Below are 17,672 nucleotides of genomic sequence, written 5' to 3' on the forward strand. Positions count from 1 at the left end.
GCCAGGAATATACCCTGACTAACTGACTATATCCATGAGCCTGGGCCCTGCAAACGACTCAATAACCAGTTCAGACTTTCAGTCAGAGGGCAAAGAGTTGACTGAGAGGGGTGTGACAGGTTATAGAGGGGGTTGGGGTGTGACAGGTTATAGAGGGGGTTGGGTTGTGACAGATTATAGAGCGGGTTGGGGTGGGTTAGGTTGTGACAGATTATAGAGGGGGTTGAGTTCTGACAGGTTATAGAGGGGATTGGGTTATGACAGGTTATAGAGGGGGTTGGGTTATGACAGGTTAGAGAGGGGGTTAGGTTGTGACAGGTTATAGGTCAACTCCATCTTTATTCAGTCAACTTGGGAAGTGGATTGGAATTCCACTTCAGGTTGGGTTCGGTGTTGACAGGTTATAGAGGGGGTTGGGGTGGGTTGTGACAGGTTAGAGAGGGGGTTGGGTTGTGACAGGTTATAGGGGGGGTTGGGTTGGGTTGTGACAGGTTAGAGAGGGGGTTGGGTTGGGTTGTGACAGGTTAGAGAGGGGATTGGGTTGGGTTGTGACAGGTTAGAGAGGGGATTAGGTTGGGTTGTGACAGGTTAGGAAGGGGTTGGGTTGTGACAGGTTAGAGAGGGGGTTGGGTTGGGTTGTGACAGGTTAGAGAGGGGGTTGGGTTGTGACAGGTTATAGGTCAACTCCATCTTTATTCAGTCAACTTGGGAAGTGGATTGGAATTCCACTTCAGGAATTAAAAAATCCTAATTGAAAATAAATGGCCTCTTTTAAATTCTTGAATAGGAATTTTAATTAATCTCCTGAATTGAAATAAAATGGAACTGACCCCAACCAATCTACTAACTTGAGAAAAGCACATGCTGTCTGAGCAGACCAACTATCTAAAGTTTCGATTCATAGGCTTTCACACAAGGACATAGGTCCAAACTAGAGGCCCCAGTCTGAATGTACCATGAGGCAATAGCAGCAGTACTAGCTACTCTCATTCCTCTGATCCAGGTTACCCGGAACAGCAGGGTCCTGTGTGCCTTTGTGTGGCTGCTCAACGTCAGGGGGACAGTGTGTGTGTGTGTGTGTCAGAGAACGGGGGGATGGTAGGGGGGGTCAAAGCCCTACTATTTTCCCCCTTTCACAAGCACCGACCCTCACCCCTCACGTTCCATCCCATGTTAACATTGCCCAACCCCCTCATCCCTCTCCCATCTGCACCCATCCTCTCTCCCATCATCTTTTTCTCCTTAAACCATCTTTTGTTTTCTTTTTCTGATGGCATTTCTCCTCTCTTGTTGTCAAGGCCCTAAATGAGTCTTGACTGGCCCCCGGGCCACTGGAGAAGCACAAAGGACCGTGTTCCGCTCGCTACAGTTGAGCCATTGTGGCCGCTGACAACGCACTAATTGGCGATGACAATTAAGCGCGGTCGACACTCAGGTTCAATTTGCCTGCTCCTCAATACAAAATCACAGGCAAATGAGTCAAGCGATACACACACACACATTGTTTTGTTACACTTTTCTCTTGCCTGGTTTGGGACTTGTTGGGAAGCCTGCAGACTCTTGCCTGGTTTGGAAACCTGCAGACTCGGGGAAGGGGAACAAGGACAGGAACTAAAGGCTGAGCTCATTTTCTTTCAACCATGTTTTGTCATGTCAGCAAACTACATGCAGAGTTAATTGTTTCAAAGTTCAGTGACATTTTACAGGGCTTTCATTCATTTTTTATTTAAATTTTAGTCATTTAGCAGACGCTCTTATCCAGAGTGACTTACAATTAGTGAGTGCATACATTTTTTTTTCCATTTTCTTTTTCATACTGGCCCCCCGTGGGAATCGAACCCACAACCCTGGCGTTGCAAGCGCCATGCTCTACCAACTGAGCTACACAGGGTAACTACAGTAGATGTATTTCCAAAAAAAGAGATGGAATGTTTCAACCCCTCCACTCACTCATTTCATACATTTACAGAGAAAAAAAACACTAGTTAAAACTACCTCACACTGAAAATCTGTTTTAAATCTTGAAATGGTTACAAAGCCTGTAACCCCCGTATCCCCCAATGAAATAAATGTGTGAGGGCTCCATTTAGAAGAGAGAGAAGACAGAAAGGTAAGACTTCAACTCTGGCCTGCCCAACATTAAGAACTTAATGGAGTTTGGAATCTACAGAGCGGCGAGGCTCAAGGCCCCTCTAAAAACAACCCAAACCTTTCAGACCTCTCTGCCACTTCACGGAAGAAGAATAAAAGTGTCAGGTACACACGCACACACATATCCACGACAGGCGGGCATGTTCCAGCCCATCGTTGGGCCGCAGATGGATCCTCAGATGCCTGTGGATTACTGCCTGTCAGCTTTAGTGCTCAATCTCTCGCTCTCTCCCAGACCAGACCAGACCATGAGGAATGGCTGCTGCCTACCGCAGGACAGGAAAAAAGGCAGCGAGGAAAAGTAGAGCGTTGACAAAGTAAACTACATGGGGATTGGGAGGCCACCAGAGCAGGGGGGTGGTAGGAGAGTGCGTTTCTCAAGCTTTGTGTGGACTCAGTGGTTTGCCCTCACAGATGGAACAGGGATCCCATTGGCTGCTGTATGCCCTAACCACAGATCTAGGATCAGATTATAACACCTACCTACTCCTATGCCAGGCTGGAGAGGTGGTAGAATGTGATACCAGGTGGATCTTGTCTCACCCATTTATTAACTTCTATTTAACCAGGGAAAAACACATTGAGACCTAGGTCTCCTTTGCAAATGTGCCCTGGGAACAATACAGAAAATAAAATTATACACAATTTAAAACACAAAATTAAATAGCAAATATTATATACACAATAAACAATCAAACAAAACAAACACATTTATCAATATAAAAATCCCTAGCCTTTCTCCTAAACTGACCCAGAGACAACAACACATCTAAATGAAACGTTGCTTGTTGTAATCCAAGTTTCTATATTTCAACAATGATGTTAAGTAAATTGGTAGTTTATTAAGCAAGGCTTTATAAACAAAAACAGAATAATGAAGTGACCTACGTGTTTTTAGCGAGGTCCAACCAACTTTATGATAAAGGATGCTGTGGTGAGTGTCAAAACTGTCAGATGTTATAAAACGAAGTGCGCTATGATAAATTGTGTCCAAGGGCTTCAAAACACTGGTAGCTACATTCATGTATATAATATCGCCATAATCTATAACAGGAATCAATGTAGACTGAATGATTTGACTGTTTTCTACTATTTAATGAAAGGCAAGCCCTATTCCTATAGAAGAAGCCCAACTTCATTCTTAATTTCTTGACTAACTCGTCAACATGCTTTTTAAAAGGTAGCTTTTCGTCAACCCAGATGCCCAGATATTTTTAGACGGGGACACGATCAATGGGGGCACCATCTTATGTACTTATGCACAAGTCATCAGTTACATTATTACATGATTTGCAAAATAACATGTACTTGGTTTTACCAGCATGTAGTACCAACTTCAGGTCAACCAAGGCTTTCTGCAAGGTAGTAAAAGCGTCGAAAGAGCTGCCGTAGGGGCAGTAGCGTATACAACAGTGTTATCTGCGTACAGATGAAAGTTACAGTTTTGTACAGATAGACCAATGCTGTTAATATAAATAGTGAAAAGAACTGGACCAAGAATCAAACCCTGTGGGACACCTTTTGTTATGTCTAGAAATACTGATTTAACGCCATCAGTAAGTACACAGTGTTCTGTCTTTTAAATAATTCTCAAACCAGCTACAAGCAGCCCGATCTAAGCCAATCATAGAGAGTTTCTGAACAAGTAAGGTGTGATCCACAGTGTTGAATGCCTTGGACAGGTCAATGAAGAGGGCAGCACAGTGTTTCTTCGTATCTAAACAATTTATGACATCTTTTAAAACCATAGAAGTAGCAGAGATGGTACTATGACCTGGTCTGAACCCTGACTGTTTTACATTCAGAAAATATGTAGCAGTTAAAAGGGATCTAAGCTGAGTATTAATCAATGATTCCAGGATTTTTGCTAGGCAAGAGAGTTTGGAAATGGGACGATCATTATTTAGATCACTCGGGTCGCCATCTTTATGTAGAGGAAGCACATGGGCCGCCTTCCAAACTCTAGGGATAGTACTCAATATAATTGTCAAGTAAAAAATCTGTGTTAATGCTTCTGCAATCAATGGAGCAGAAAGCTGTAATAAGAAGGGATCAAACATATCAGCCCCAGTAGATTTATTTTACATTAATTATAAGTAGTTGTTCCAATACATCAGAAGGAGACAGTTGCTCCAGAGAGTACAAGGATTCACTGGGGGTCGTCTGGTCCTCTATCAAGTCGACTAGCGGCTGGGAGATGGACGAGCAGTTTACTGACTGACCCGGGTCTATTAAACCAAGATTTTTTTCAAACAAAAAAAAACGGCGGACATAAAACGTTGATTAAAAGCATGACCTATCTCATTTTTTCCAATAATGATGTCAGAGTTCCGTATAACTTGCTTGGGTAGGGAAGGAGAGGAATTTCCACGCTTTAGCGCCTTAACTGTTTTCCAAAATGTAGATGGATCACCAGCAGAGACAGTGATAGAACTTAGGATGTAGCTTGATTTAGCCTTTTTTACTAAGGACGTGCATTTATTTATCAGTTGCCTGAAAAGCTGCCAGTCCACAACAGCATCAGTTAGTCTAGCTTTGGCCCAGGCATGATTTCTTGTTCTAAAGATATCTGAAAGTTCTGTAGAAAACCAGGGATTGTATCTATTTTTCAGTCTATAGCATTTAAAAGGAGCGTGTTTATCTGCCAGTGATATAAAAATAGATGAGAAATGCTCAAGAGCTAATTCAGGGTCAGGTATACACTTGATGGAGGAAAGTTCAGAAAAGTACAAGTCATGCATAAACGCTTGGGGAGAAATGTTTTTAAAATGTATCTTCCTAATAATACGGGGATCAGAATTATGCTGTCTAGTTTCTCTAATACAGGCTATAGGACAATTATCACTAAGGTCACTAGCAAACACACCAAAAGACATGTACTTATGGGGGTTATTAGTGAGAATTAAATCTAATGATGAGGGTCTATCTAGATTTTTCACATTTAACCGGGTGGGTTTTGTGATTAGCTGGGTTAGATTAAGATCAATACCAAATGTTCTTAAAGTTATCTGAGATAGGTGTCAGCCAGTCCAGGTTAAAGTCTTCCAAGACCACCAGAAAAAGTTTTAAATGCTCAGCTATGATAGTAGTCGCATCAACTAAAGCAGCAGGAGGCCTATACACTCCAGCAACAAATAAATGCACGTTTTGGCTCATGGTCACATCTAAAACCAGGATTTCACATTTCTGGGTTAGTGATATTAAGAGCACATGATGCTACAAAAGTGTATTTCACATACATGAGTGCGGGTTATATCCCAGTCAGTCTCTCAGAGCAGCCTTAAAATGGCCTTGTAACTCAGTCTTCTTTATATAATCTTTTCTCTTTCCAAAAAGTGTCAAAGTTATCAATAAAGACAACATTGACAGAGTTACAATAACTCTTTAGCCAGACCTGAAGTGATAGCAACCTACTGACTCTACCGTGTCCACGTCTCATCGTGGGTATGGACCCGATATAATGGGATGCTTGACCCGATATAATGGGATGCTTGTTTAGGTATTTCAGTTTTGCAATTAGTTCCATGAAGTCACTTTTAAGCAGTTCAGAGCTGGCCAACTTAGTGTCATTAAATCCCACATGTACTATAACAGTATCTATGAGGGCATGCCAATGGATTAACCCAATCTCTTAAGGATTCTTCCAGATCTTAACCTTTGAATAAGGATAGAACGGGGTGACGTGCCATCATAAGCAACATAATACATAATACTGAGTGGCGCAGTGTTCTAAGGCACTGCATCGCAGTGCTAGCTGTGCCACTAGAGATCCTGGTTCGAATCCAGGCTCTGTCGCAGCCGGCCGCGACCGGGAGACTCATGGGCGGCGCACAATTGGCCTAGCGTTGTCCAGGGTAGGGGAGGGAATGGCCGGCAGGGATGTAGCTCAGTTGATAGAGCATGGCGTTTGCAACGCCAGGGTTGTGGGTTCGATTCCCACGGGGGACCAGTTTGAAAAAAATAAATAAATATATATATATATGTATTCACTAACTGTAAGTCGCTCTGGATAAGAGCGTCTGCTAAATGACTTAAATGTAAATGTAAAATTCAGTATTAAAAAAAGGACACAAAGTGAGTGGTAGAATTCAATCAGATCCTTGATGCATCATCTTACATGACATTACAAGGCTGGTAGTATAGTGTGGTTTGTGACAGGTCCTCTGGCTGGCTGGTTCTTGGTTCTCCTCCAGGGAACCTGATCCATCTGGAAGTTAGGTTTGTAATTTGGGATTAGTGAGAGTCGAGAGTTAGTGTTTGGACCTCCACTGGCCCTAAACCAAACCCAATAGGAACCATCAGGGCCACTAACAGAACTATAAGAATAGAAATAGAACAGAACTGAATCAGTTGTTCCACTCTGTTACCATTCTTAGGTTTATTCTGACTCATAACCAGGGAATAATTATGTATTTCATATATAGTGCATAATGTATTGTCTAACTAGGGCCATGGGTTTTTCCAGACCATGTGTCACCAGAGAAGGACATTCTCTGTCTAGGCAATGCTTTTTAACTGGTTTACTTCTCCTGCTCTGGAAAAACTCCTTTCCTATAGTATATCATCATACACGTGTCTCCAATGTGAAATGACAATCCAGATCATAAAATCACTGCCCACACCACCCTGTGTTAAGTAGTTTGTTTTATTGGCATCAGTGGTATAAAAAAAAAGCTAAGAAATAAACTGCAGGAGGAAGGAGGGATCGGGTATAGAGGTTGTCTGCTGGCTGTGATACAGATTGAAACAGAAAGATAGAACGGTAGGTAAACCTGAAACAGTGCTGAAGTCCAGACAGACATAATGTTTGTTGGTGCACAACATAAATACAATACATATTGGCCCAAAATAACAAAATGTAACAAAGGCAGAGTAAAATACTAAAATGAATAAAAACACAGTAATGAAAAGCAGGGTGCATTCAATAATTCAGAAACCAAGTGCTCATGGTGCGAAGGTTGGAGTAAATACATTGAAGTAAATAAATCCCTATTTGGTACAGAAAAACATGTCCAGGAGGATAATTCCCTTGGTTCAATGCCCTCATCAGTCCCTCAGTAGGGACAATATTGTCAACCATTTCCAGTGCACAGAATCCCTGATGTTTAAGGATCAACACACATTAAGAGGAGCAGGTAGACTACTAATATTAGGTCTGTGACAGTCTGTAAGAGTAAGCACTCTGATAGACTTTAGTTATGTACATTTTACTGCATTCATGTACAGCGTTTTACTTCAAGGAACACAGAGGTTATATGCCCTCCCTGTCCACTCAGCACATTACTAGTAGTACATTGAGGAGCTTTGCTAGAAGCCAATTAAAAGAAAGCATCACATTTAAGACATTATCTCCTTTTCTTTCCAGATTCGAGTAGACACCTTTAGTCAAGCAACAGTGACCATCGTTTTTGGACCTCGTCTATACAATGAACGAACATAAATATGGTTCAATACTCCATGGGCAGCTGAGGCATGGTGACATGATTAAAGATAGAAGCCCATGCGTCAGTCACACACAAACTACATTATCGCTGTAGCAGGAACACGTCAACAGGCTGTTAAGGCAGGCGAACGTACAGACACTCAATAAATACCATTAATGAAATGTTCAAAAGCGTGTATACTCATCATGCATTCACACACAAAAAAAAGTGATTTATTGCACATACAACCCCCCAAAAAAGAACACTAGCAAAATAATTGATAGTGCAACATGTCAAAATGCTAATGTAGCTGCATCTAAACAAGCACACCCACTTAGCTAGCTGTTATCTGGATCTTGTCCGGATCCAGGAGAGATGGGACGACATGGGGAGAAAAGGGACCAGTGATAAACAGAGGTTTATTCTAGAGAAAGCAGAGTATGACTATGAAGGCCTAGTTGCATAGGGAAGACAGTCAACTCAAGGTAAAGCTTCAGTCGTTGAAAGTGTTGCACGATTAAAGCACAGTACCTCAAAAAGGACAAGAAACAGAGGAGAGAGAAAGGCAACGATGCAAAGAAAAATGTATATTATTACCCAGTATAGTTCAAGTAATGGAAACACACACACACACACTCAACAAACTGCACACACACACACACTCAACTGCACACACGCACACACACTCAACCAACTGCACACACACACACACTCAACTGCACGCACGCACGCACACACACTCAACCAACTGCACACACACGTAAATGCTTCCACATACACACACACACACAATTTATATGGCTCCAGAGTGAGAGCACTGAGCCATAGCAGTAACGTCAGAGTGAGTCCCAGCTCCTGTGGGTTTGTGATGGCTTGGCTTGTGTAACAGAACTAAGCCATGCATGGTGTTTTCCCTGGACTGAAATTTGGGCCTCCTGTGGCTGAGGCCTGGAGATGTAGGGCTGACCTGAAGGAGCTTTTCCTACTGAATATACTGGACAGTCAATAACTCCACCAGCCTCTTGCCTCAGAGGACAGGACTAGTTGCCCTTATTTAACCAGGATTAAGTATACATGATACATGATTTGAAAATGACTATTACTCAATCTCATTCTAGTTTCATGTCGGTCTTGATCATCCATGTCCTCCACTTGGACCCTTCTAGTAAATATGTCTAGATAAAGGGTTGACGGGTTAGAGCAGGGTTTCCCAAACTTGGTCCTGGTCCTGGCCCGCCCCCGGTGCACGTTTTGGTTTTTGCCCTAGCACTACACTGCTGATTCAAATAACCAACTCATCATCAAACTTACATTATTTGAATCAGCTGGGTAGTGCTAGGGCAAAAACCAAAACGTGCACCCAGGGGTGCCCAAGGACCGAGTTTGGGAAACCCTGGGTTAGAAGGGTTCCAAATGGTAATAGGTGAGTTAAATAAGCAAACACATCCTTCAATACTGTGGCTACTAGCCTAGTCTGTGGCTTGACATCCTAATGAACATGCATAAATAGTGCAAAAACATGAAGGAGGGGGAGGAAGAGAGAGACTGAAGTGCAGAGACAGTGTGGGGACGGGGACGGGGGGACAGTATCCTAATGTAGACTTCAGATATATAGCGAGTTGCCACATCACACCAACTGAATCCACATATAGTCTGTACATACTGTATATAGTGACATCACACCAACTGGCACCAGCTGTCTTTCTCATAACCAGCTGTTGGGTCACCTGGTGTGTGTGTCTGTGTGGACAGGTCATCTCGTAAAACCTTCAGGTGGTGTGTTTGTGTGTGTGTGTGTGCCCAGAAAGTCAAAAGGACGCATCATAGTCTGTCTTCCTTTATTTGGTGTGTGTTTGTGTGTGTGTGTGTGTGTGTGTATGTAGCACTATGAAGATAGGGGACACACTCTTTTCACACCACTGATACAGCTACGAGACTTTTCCTAGCAGGTTAGGAGAGCATTTTCACAACCCTAACCGTAACCTAATTATTATAACCGGCTATGTTAATTCCCCTAACCTGCTACGTAAGTTCTCCTAACCTGCTACGAAAAAGTCACTTCCGGTCAAGGGTTGGAACCAGTTCAGGGAACAGAACAAAATTATTTGCGGAACCGACAACAAAAATGAAAGCTATCTATACTGTTCCGGAACAGAACCGTTATTTTAAAAGCATGGTAACCAGTTAATAACGTTATTTTACGTTCCGGGCATTTTTTTCCAGTCCCACAAAAACGTAACAAAGCGCCTTTGCAAAGCCCTCACTCTGTCACTCAGAAACTTATGTCGCGTTCACGTGCTAGTCGGAACTAGGAAACTCGAAAGTGTTCGACTTTCTAACTGGTTGATCGCGGCACCTGTATAACTACAACCATTTAGCAAGTCGGAAATGTTCAGAGTTCTGATTAGCATGTGAACGCGGCATTATTCCAGCGTCTTTGCCAGTGGGTGTGTGTGTAGGTTACCTGCCCCTCCCCTCTGAAGCATAGGTTAGTGTAGCTACTGACGGCATTACAAGCGTAATTCAGAAATTAGGGAGAGATGTTTAATTAGAGAAGAATGGATTTACTTTTTCAACGCTAGTTAAGGATACTATAGTTATCACGTTTCACAGTGGATTTATTAACTACAAAACAGTAAGACGTGTTTTGAATTCTAGTGCTGCTCTGCACACACAAGCTTGTTAGTTAGCTAGCTAGCTAACGTTTGCTCCGGTCCAACGTTAAACCAACTCGGAAGTTCAAAAAAATGTAAAGTTCCTCTAAAGAAGCACTCCTCCATAGGTATAATTCTGTGGGCCTAATTCAGATCATGCATGCCCAAGCTTCCTCCATCCTCTCTCCTGATTAAACCATGCTCTTACGGCAAAATACTATTTGCTCTTAACGACTTTCCTATGCAGATTAAATCGCTTAACCGCTCCACAGCAAGCTGCTCTATCTGCACTGATTGGTGAAGTAATTTAATGTCGAGCTAAATGCAAAAAATATATATATTTCAGAGGTTTAAAAAGGAACAGAAAGGAAGGATATAAACCAGTTCTTTTGGGGTCGAACCGGTTCAGAACTTTATTTAGCTGGTCGGAACAGTGGAACGGAACAAAAAAAAATAATGGTTCTGTTCAGAACGGAATGATTGGAAAATAATTTTGGTTCCAACCCCTGCTTCCAGTCATAGCTGTATCAAAGGGACATGAAAAGAGTGTTTCTCATGAAGATAGCAGAAAGCAGAGAGGCTAATAAGCAGAGCATTCTCCCAGGTGAGAGTGATGTCAGCTCAGAAAGCAGGTGTGTCTGCGAGAGCATGACTCTTAGTCATCAACACTTCTGTTACTGTGTATCCTGGCCGACTCTCACACACACACACACTTCTATTGACTTTGGTGAGAGCAGCTCTGCTGTTTCTGTGTGTGTGTGTATCTCCGGAAGTATAGTGTGTGTGTGTGTGTGTGTGTGTGTGTGTGTGTGTGATCAAGTGTCCTGGTAGGGCATTGTGAAGCAGCCTGGTATATCGTCGTTAGGGCTCCAGAAGGACGAGGGTCTCGTGTGGTGGAGCTCTCTGCGGACGCAGCGTGGACACGGCTGGGCTTTCTGACGACACACTGCATGGAACACCGCTCCGCAGACAGCACATCTGGATCACACACACACACAGCAGAGATACAAACATCAATACAACAAAAATCTGTAGTGAAAAAAGCATATTAGTTTGTAGGTTGGTCGATTTCACCGATATCAGAAATGTATGATTAATCAGAGGGAAAACACATCACTATAGTAAACATTTTGATAAACTTTAGTTTCCCTGGCCCTGTTCAGTTCAGCCCTGTCTGTCTGTAAGCATTAGCACCTGTTGCCACCCTGCCAGGTATCTATAGGACAGGACAGTATACTACACAGGTGGCTGTATCTCTCCATCCATCCATCCATCCGCTGAGCAATACATATGCATCTTTACGACATACAGTGCCTTCAGAAAGTATTCATACCCCTTGACTTATAGCCTGAATTCAAAGTGGATTAAATTGATTTATTTCTCACCCATCTACACACAATACCCCATAATGACAAAGTGCAAGTTTATTGAAAATGAAATACAGAAATATCTCATTTACATAAGTATTCACACCCCAGAGTCAATACATGTTAGAATCACCTTTGGCAGCGATTACAGTTGTGAATCTTTCTGGGTAAGTCTCTATGAGCTTTGCACACCTGTATTGTACAATATTTGCACATTATTCTTTTTAAAACTCTTCAAGCTCTGTCAAGTTGGTTGTTGATCATTGCTAGACAGCCATTTCAAGTCTTGCCATAGATTTTCAAGCCAATTTAAGCTAAAACTGTTAACGCGGCAACTCAGGAACATTCAATGTTGTCTTGGTAAGTAACTCCAGTATATTTGGCCTTGTGTTTTAGGTTATTGTCTTACTGAAAGGTGGATTTGTCTCCCAGTGTCTGTTGGAAAGCAGACTGAACCAGGTTTTCCTCTAGGATTTTGCCTGTGCTTAGCTTTATTCCGTTTCTTTTTATCCTAAAAACCTCCCTAGTCCTTGCCGATCACAAGCATACCCATAACATGATGCAGCCACCACCATGCTTGAAAATATGAAGGGTGGTAACTGGTAGTGATGTGTTGTGTTTGCCCCAAACACAATGCTTTGTATTCAGGACATAAAGTTCATTTCTTTGCCAAATTTTATGCAGTTTTACTTTAGTGCCTTGTTGCAAACAGAATGCATGTATTGGAATATGTGTATTCTGTACAGTGTCATGACTTGCCCTCATGGGTTGAGGATCAAACATGCCGGCTAGGCAAAGGTTTGAACACCCCCTTTCCTGGGGGCCAGTTTTATGACCGGTCGTAAATACCGTGCAGACTTTCTCTTCCTTGCCATGAAGCATTGGGAGAAAGGACCCCTTTGTTAACAAAGGAAGTCTTCCCGCCAAGACTCCAACATCCAAAAGTGGATAATGAAACAATATTCCTACTTAAAATAATGTGGGAAATGGTCGGTAGGGACTTAAAGAACAATCATGTCAAATTCGTTACTATGTTGTGATGTCATTAAAGACGGTGGAACAACATAACTGTATCTCTGGGGGTGTACACTTCCCAGTTATGGGGTTTACATCTAATTGTTGTATAAAACGAATGATTAAGTATAATAATACTTTAGATAACAAGATAACAATGTGATTTTAGCATTCTAGATGAGATGATTGTTTTCCATATTGATTTGTTCTCAGTCAGTGGCCATGCCCAGATGAGCACAAACATGATGGAATGCCCCTTTTACCCCGAGTGCATAAAAAGCCTTGAAAAACATTTTAACACCAGAACAGGAAGCCCACGGCTTAAAATGGTTGACACTCTACAAGACCAGCAGATGTGAAGCTGAAGCTACACGTTACAAAATGGTTAGACCAGAAAGACCAGAAAATGAGAAACAGAAACGGAGAAACTCTCAACCTCTACACGAGGTGAAGAAGAAGACAACGCACTAGACCTTATCATCTCAGTCTGCAGCTGGCATGTATAGTCGTCTAGAGAACTTTCACTAAAGACACGAGGTGGGAAGGACAATCCCTCTCAGACAACCGCTCGTACACCTGAAGTAGCCATTCTAACCACTACTACGACCAGAAACTCTACCAAGGACATTGAGATCTCTGGTGGGCAAACCAGAGTCCTACATCATCAACTCAACTATCGAAGACAGCTACACGTAAATACATGTTGCATTTCTAATCCGAATTAGCGTTATTAGGGTGCATAAGTATTATGATTACTGTGAGCGTAGTCTCCAAAGTAACCACGATAGTTTGAATCTCTCTCTCCCTTCCACTCTGACCCTCCTTCTACCCAAGCATTCATGCTAATGTTAGTCCAGTCCACTAGGGACCTGTTTTCATTGTATTACGTTAGTAATCAATAACCTGTGTGTGTTTGTATTGTGTTATTATTTAGTTAGTTAGTAAATAAATAATTAAGCCAATTTGTGTATTGCTGATTCATCAATAAGGTTAGGGTTCTTGCAGGTTCAAGGATTATGCGACGTTCAGAATGAGACTGATAAGACGTAATTATTTAATAAGTGATTGTTATCGATATATCACAATTCTTCTAAGAGTTTAATTCGGGAGATGGTAACTCGCTAAACAACTTGTTCCGTGGTGCCCCAAATTCCTAAATTAGTTCATTGTTACATGATTAATTTAATTGAGTGACAATTATGTCACGATCGTCTGAAGAAGCGGACCAATACGCAGCGCGTGGAGTGAACATGATGACTTTATTTAATAAAGCAACCACGAAAAAACAACAAATGACGATAGTGAAGTCCTCTGTAACACTGACAGAAAAGGAACAAAAACCCACAATGCCCACAGGAAAACAATCAGAATAAATATGGCTCCCAATCAGAGATAACGAGCCGACAGCTGACACTCGTTACCTCCGATTGGGAGTCATATGACTAATCAAGAACAATACCCAAACATAGAAATGAACAACTCTGGCTCAAATAATCAAAGTCCATGGAGCCAGAGTATCACAGTACCCCCCCCTAAAGGTGCGAACTCCGGGCGCACCAGCCTACAGTCTAGGGGAGGGTCTGGGTGGGCGTCTGTCCATGGTGGCGGCTCTGGCCCAGGTCGTGGTCCCCACCCCACCTTAGTCACTATCCGCTTCCGTAGCCCCCTCCACCTGACCACCCCCCAATTAAACCCCACTGGATTAAGGGGCGGCACCGGACTAAGGGGCAGCACCGGACTAAGGGGCAGCACCGGACTAAGGGACAGTACCTGACTAAGGGGCAGCACCGGACTGAATGGCGGATCCTGGCTGGCTGGCTCTGGCGGATCCTGGCTGGACGGCTCTGGCGGATCCTGGCTGGCGGAAGGCTCTGGCTGATCCTGTCTGGCGGAAGGCTCTGGCTGATCCTGTCTGGCGGAAGGCTCTGGCTGATCCTGTCTGGCGGAAGGCTCTGGCTGATCCTGTCTGGCGGAAGGCTCTGGCTGATCCTGTCTGGCGGAAGGCTCTGGCTGATCCTGTCTGGCGGAAGGCTCTGGCTGATCCTGTCTGGCGGAAGGCTCTGGCTGCTCCTGTCTGGCGGAAGGCTCTGGCTGATCCTGTCTGGCGGAAGGCTCTGGCTGCTCCTGTCTGGCGGAAGGCTCTGGCTGATCCTGTCTGGCGGAAGGCTCTGGCTGATCCTGTCTGGCGGAAGGCTCTGGCTGCTCCTGTCTGGCGGAAGGCTCTGGCTGATCCTGTCTGGCGGAAGGCTCTGGCTGCTCCTGTCTGGCGGAGAGCTCTAGCGGCTCCGGTCTGGCGGACGGCTCTGAAGGCTCATGGCAGACGGGCGGCTTTGCAGGCTCAGTACAGACGGGCAGTTCCTGCGGCGCTTGGCAGACGGACAGTTCAGACGGCGTTGGGCAGACGGGCAGTTCAGACGGCGCTGGGCAGACGGACAGTTCAGGCCCCGTTGGGCAGACGGCAGACTCTGGCCGTCTGAGGCGCATCGTAGGCCTGGTGCGTGGTGCCGGAACAGGAGGTACCGGGCTGAGGACACGCATCTCAGGGCTAGTGCGGGGAGAAGCAACAGGGCATGCTGGACCCTGGGGACGCACCGTAGGCCTGATGCGTGGTGCCGGAACTGGAGGTACCGGGCTGAGGACACGCATCTCAGGGCTAGTGCGGGAAGCAGCAACAGGGCATGCTGGACCCTGGGAACGCACATAAGGGCTAGTGCGGAGAGCCGGAACAGGGCATGCTGGACCCTGGGGACTCACATTAAGCCTAGTGCGGAGAGCAGCAACAGGACGCACAGGACTCGGGAGACACACAGGAGGCTTGGGGCGTGGTGTAGGCACTGGTGGGAAAGGGCTGGCGACGCGCACCGTATCCCTGGTGCGAGTGGCCGGAACAGGCCGGGCTGGGCCGGCGAAGCGCACCGTATCCCTGGTGCGAGTGGCCGGAACAGGCCGGGCTGGGCTGGCGAAGCGCACCGTATCCCTGGTGCGAGTGGCCGGAACAGGCCGGGCTGGGCTGGCGAAGCGCACCGTATCCCTGGTGCGAGTGGCCGGAACAGGCCGGGCTGGGCTGGCGAAGCGCACCGTATCCCTGGTGCGAGTGGCCGGAACAGGCCGGGCCGGGCTGGCGAAGCGCACCGTATCCCTGGTGCGAGTGGCCGGAACAGGCCGGGCCGGGCTGGCGAAGCGCACCGTATCCTTGGTGCGAGGGGTCGTAACAGGCCGGACCGTACTGGAGGCACACACCACTGGCTCTACCCCGGGAACTGGAACGGGCCGGACCGGACTGGTAATACACCCCAGTACCACTCGCCGTGCCCCTACATCTCCTTTCCCTACTTTGGCCAGTGACCCCCGTAACCTGGTTGCCTCTTGAATTCGCCCCTTCTCTGCCTCCGTCAGTCCTGTGGCAGCCTCCCGCTGCCCAGCCGCCCAAGCCATGTGCCCCCCCCCAAAAACTTTTTGGGGTTGCCTCTCGACCTTCCGACGATGGCCCTGCTGACGCCGTTGCTCCTCTCGCCGTCGCCTCTCCACCGTTTCGCTCCATGGACGGCGATCCATCCCATCCAGGATCTCCTCCCAAGTCCAGGACCCCTTTCCGTCCAAAATCTCCTCCCATGTCCAGGAAGCCTTTGGAGCTGGGTCCTGTTGCCGCTTGACACGCTGCTTGGTCCTTTGATGGTGGGTTTTTCTGTCACGATCGTCTGAAGAAGCGGACCAATACGCAGCGCGTGGAGTGAACATGATGACTTTATTTAATAAAGCAACCACGAAAAAACAACAAATGACGATAGTGAAGTCCTCTGTAACACTGACAGAAAAGGAACAAAAACCCACAATGCCCACAGGAAAACAATCAGAATAAATATGGCTCCCAATCAGAGATAACGAGCCGACAGCTGACACTCGTTACCTCCGATTGGGAGTCATATGACTAATCAAGAACAATACCCAAACATAGAAATGAACAACTCTGGCTCAAATAATCAAAGTCCATGGAGCCAGAGTATCACAAATTAAACATAGTTAGGTGATTAGATAAATAACAGTCATACATTAAAGTAAGTCACGTCACGACAACAGGCTTCCTTCTTTTCACTCTGTCATTTAGGTTAGTATTGTGGAGTAACTACAATGTTGTTGATCCATCCTCAGTTTTCTCCTATCACAACCATTCAACTCTGTAACTGTTTTAAAGTCACCATTGGCCTCATGGTGAAATCCTTGAGCAGTTTCCTTCCGCTCTGGCAACTGAGTTAGGAAGGATGCCTGTATATTTGTAGTGACTGGGTGTATTGATACACTATCCAAAGTGTAATTCATAACATCATCATGCTCAAAGGGGTATTCAATGTCCTTTTTTTTTTTACCCATCTAACAATAGGTGCCCTTCTTCGCGAGGCATTGGAAAACCTCCCTGGTCTTTGTGGCTGAATCTGTGTTTTAAATTCACTGCTCAACTGATGGACCTTACAGATAATTGTATGTGTGGGGTACAGAGATGAGGTAGGCATTCAGAAATCATGTTGAACACTATTATTGCACACATGCCATAACAAAGGTCTTGAATACTCATTGACATTTCAGCTTTTAATTGTTTTGTTTTTTTATTCAAAAAACCTAATTCCACTTTGACATGGGGTATTGTGCGTAGGCCAGTGACACAAAATCTCAATTTAATAAATTTTAAATTCAGGCTGTAAGACAACATAATGTGGAAAAAGTCAAGTCCTGTGAATCCTTTCTGAAGGCACTAAGTATCTTAATGACTAGAAGAAAAGAGGAGATCAGCCTTGTTTTGCATGCATCCTAAAACTTATGGAACATAGAACGGTGAAAGCTGTGCCTGAAAAGAACAACCTTTGGAGTGACATTTTGAAAGCTCAAAAGAGACTATGAATTGGAATACACATTGTTGTAGAACATGATTATGGAATGCTTCAGACTCAACATATCTATAGCATTGGCTATGACACTTGCACCAAAATGGGGCACCAGTCCAATAGAATCCAATTCTGCACCTCTTGATGGTTAACAGCATATATATAGCGGCCAAACAGACTGAGTGT

At 44.7% G+C, this 17,672-nt stretch overlaps 1 protein-coding gene across 1 annotated transcript in view; it reads right to left on the minus strand.

Moving 5' to 3' along the window:
* Window positions 1-10,556: 10,556 nt before the first annotated feature.
* The window catches only part of LOC311116459 (pleckstrin homology domain-containing family M member 3-like), a 64,923-nt gene continuing 57,807 nt past the window's right edge, over window positions 10,557-17,672 (minus strand). Inside the window, exon 9 of the mRNA XM_084191541.1 lies at window positions 10,557-11,206. Coding sequence (XP_084047667.1) covers window positions 11,044-11,206 — 163 coding nt within the window. The 3' untranslated portion in view covers window positions 10,557-11,043. The remainder of the gene's footprint in view (window positions 11,207-17,672) is intronic.

This window comes from Coregonus lavaretus, assembly GCF_964263955.1.
Source record: "Coregonus lavaretus genome assembly, contig: HAP1_SCAFFOLD_1246, whole genome shotgun sequence".
Taxonomy (NCBI): Eukaryota; Metazoa; Chordata; class Actinopteri; order Salmoniformes; family Salmonidae; genus Coregonus; species Coregonus lavaretus.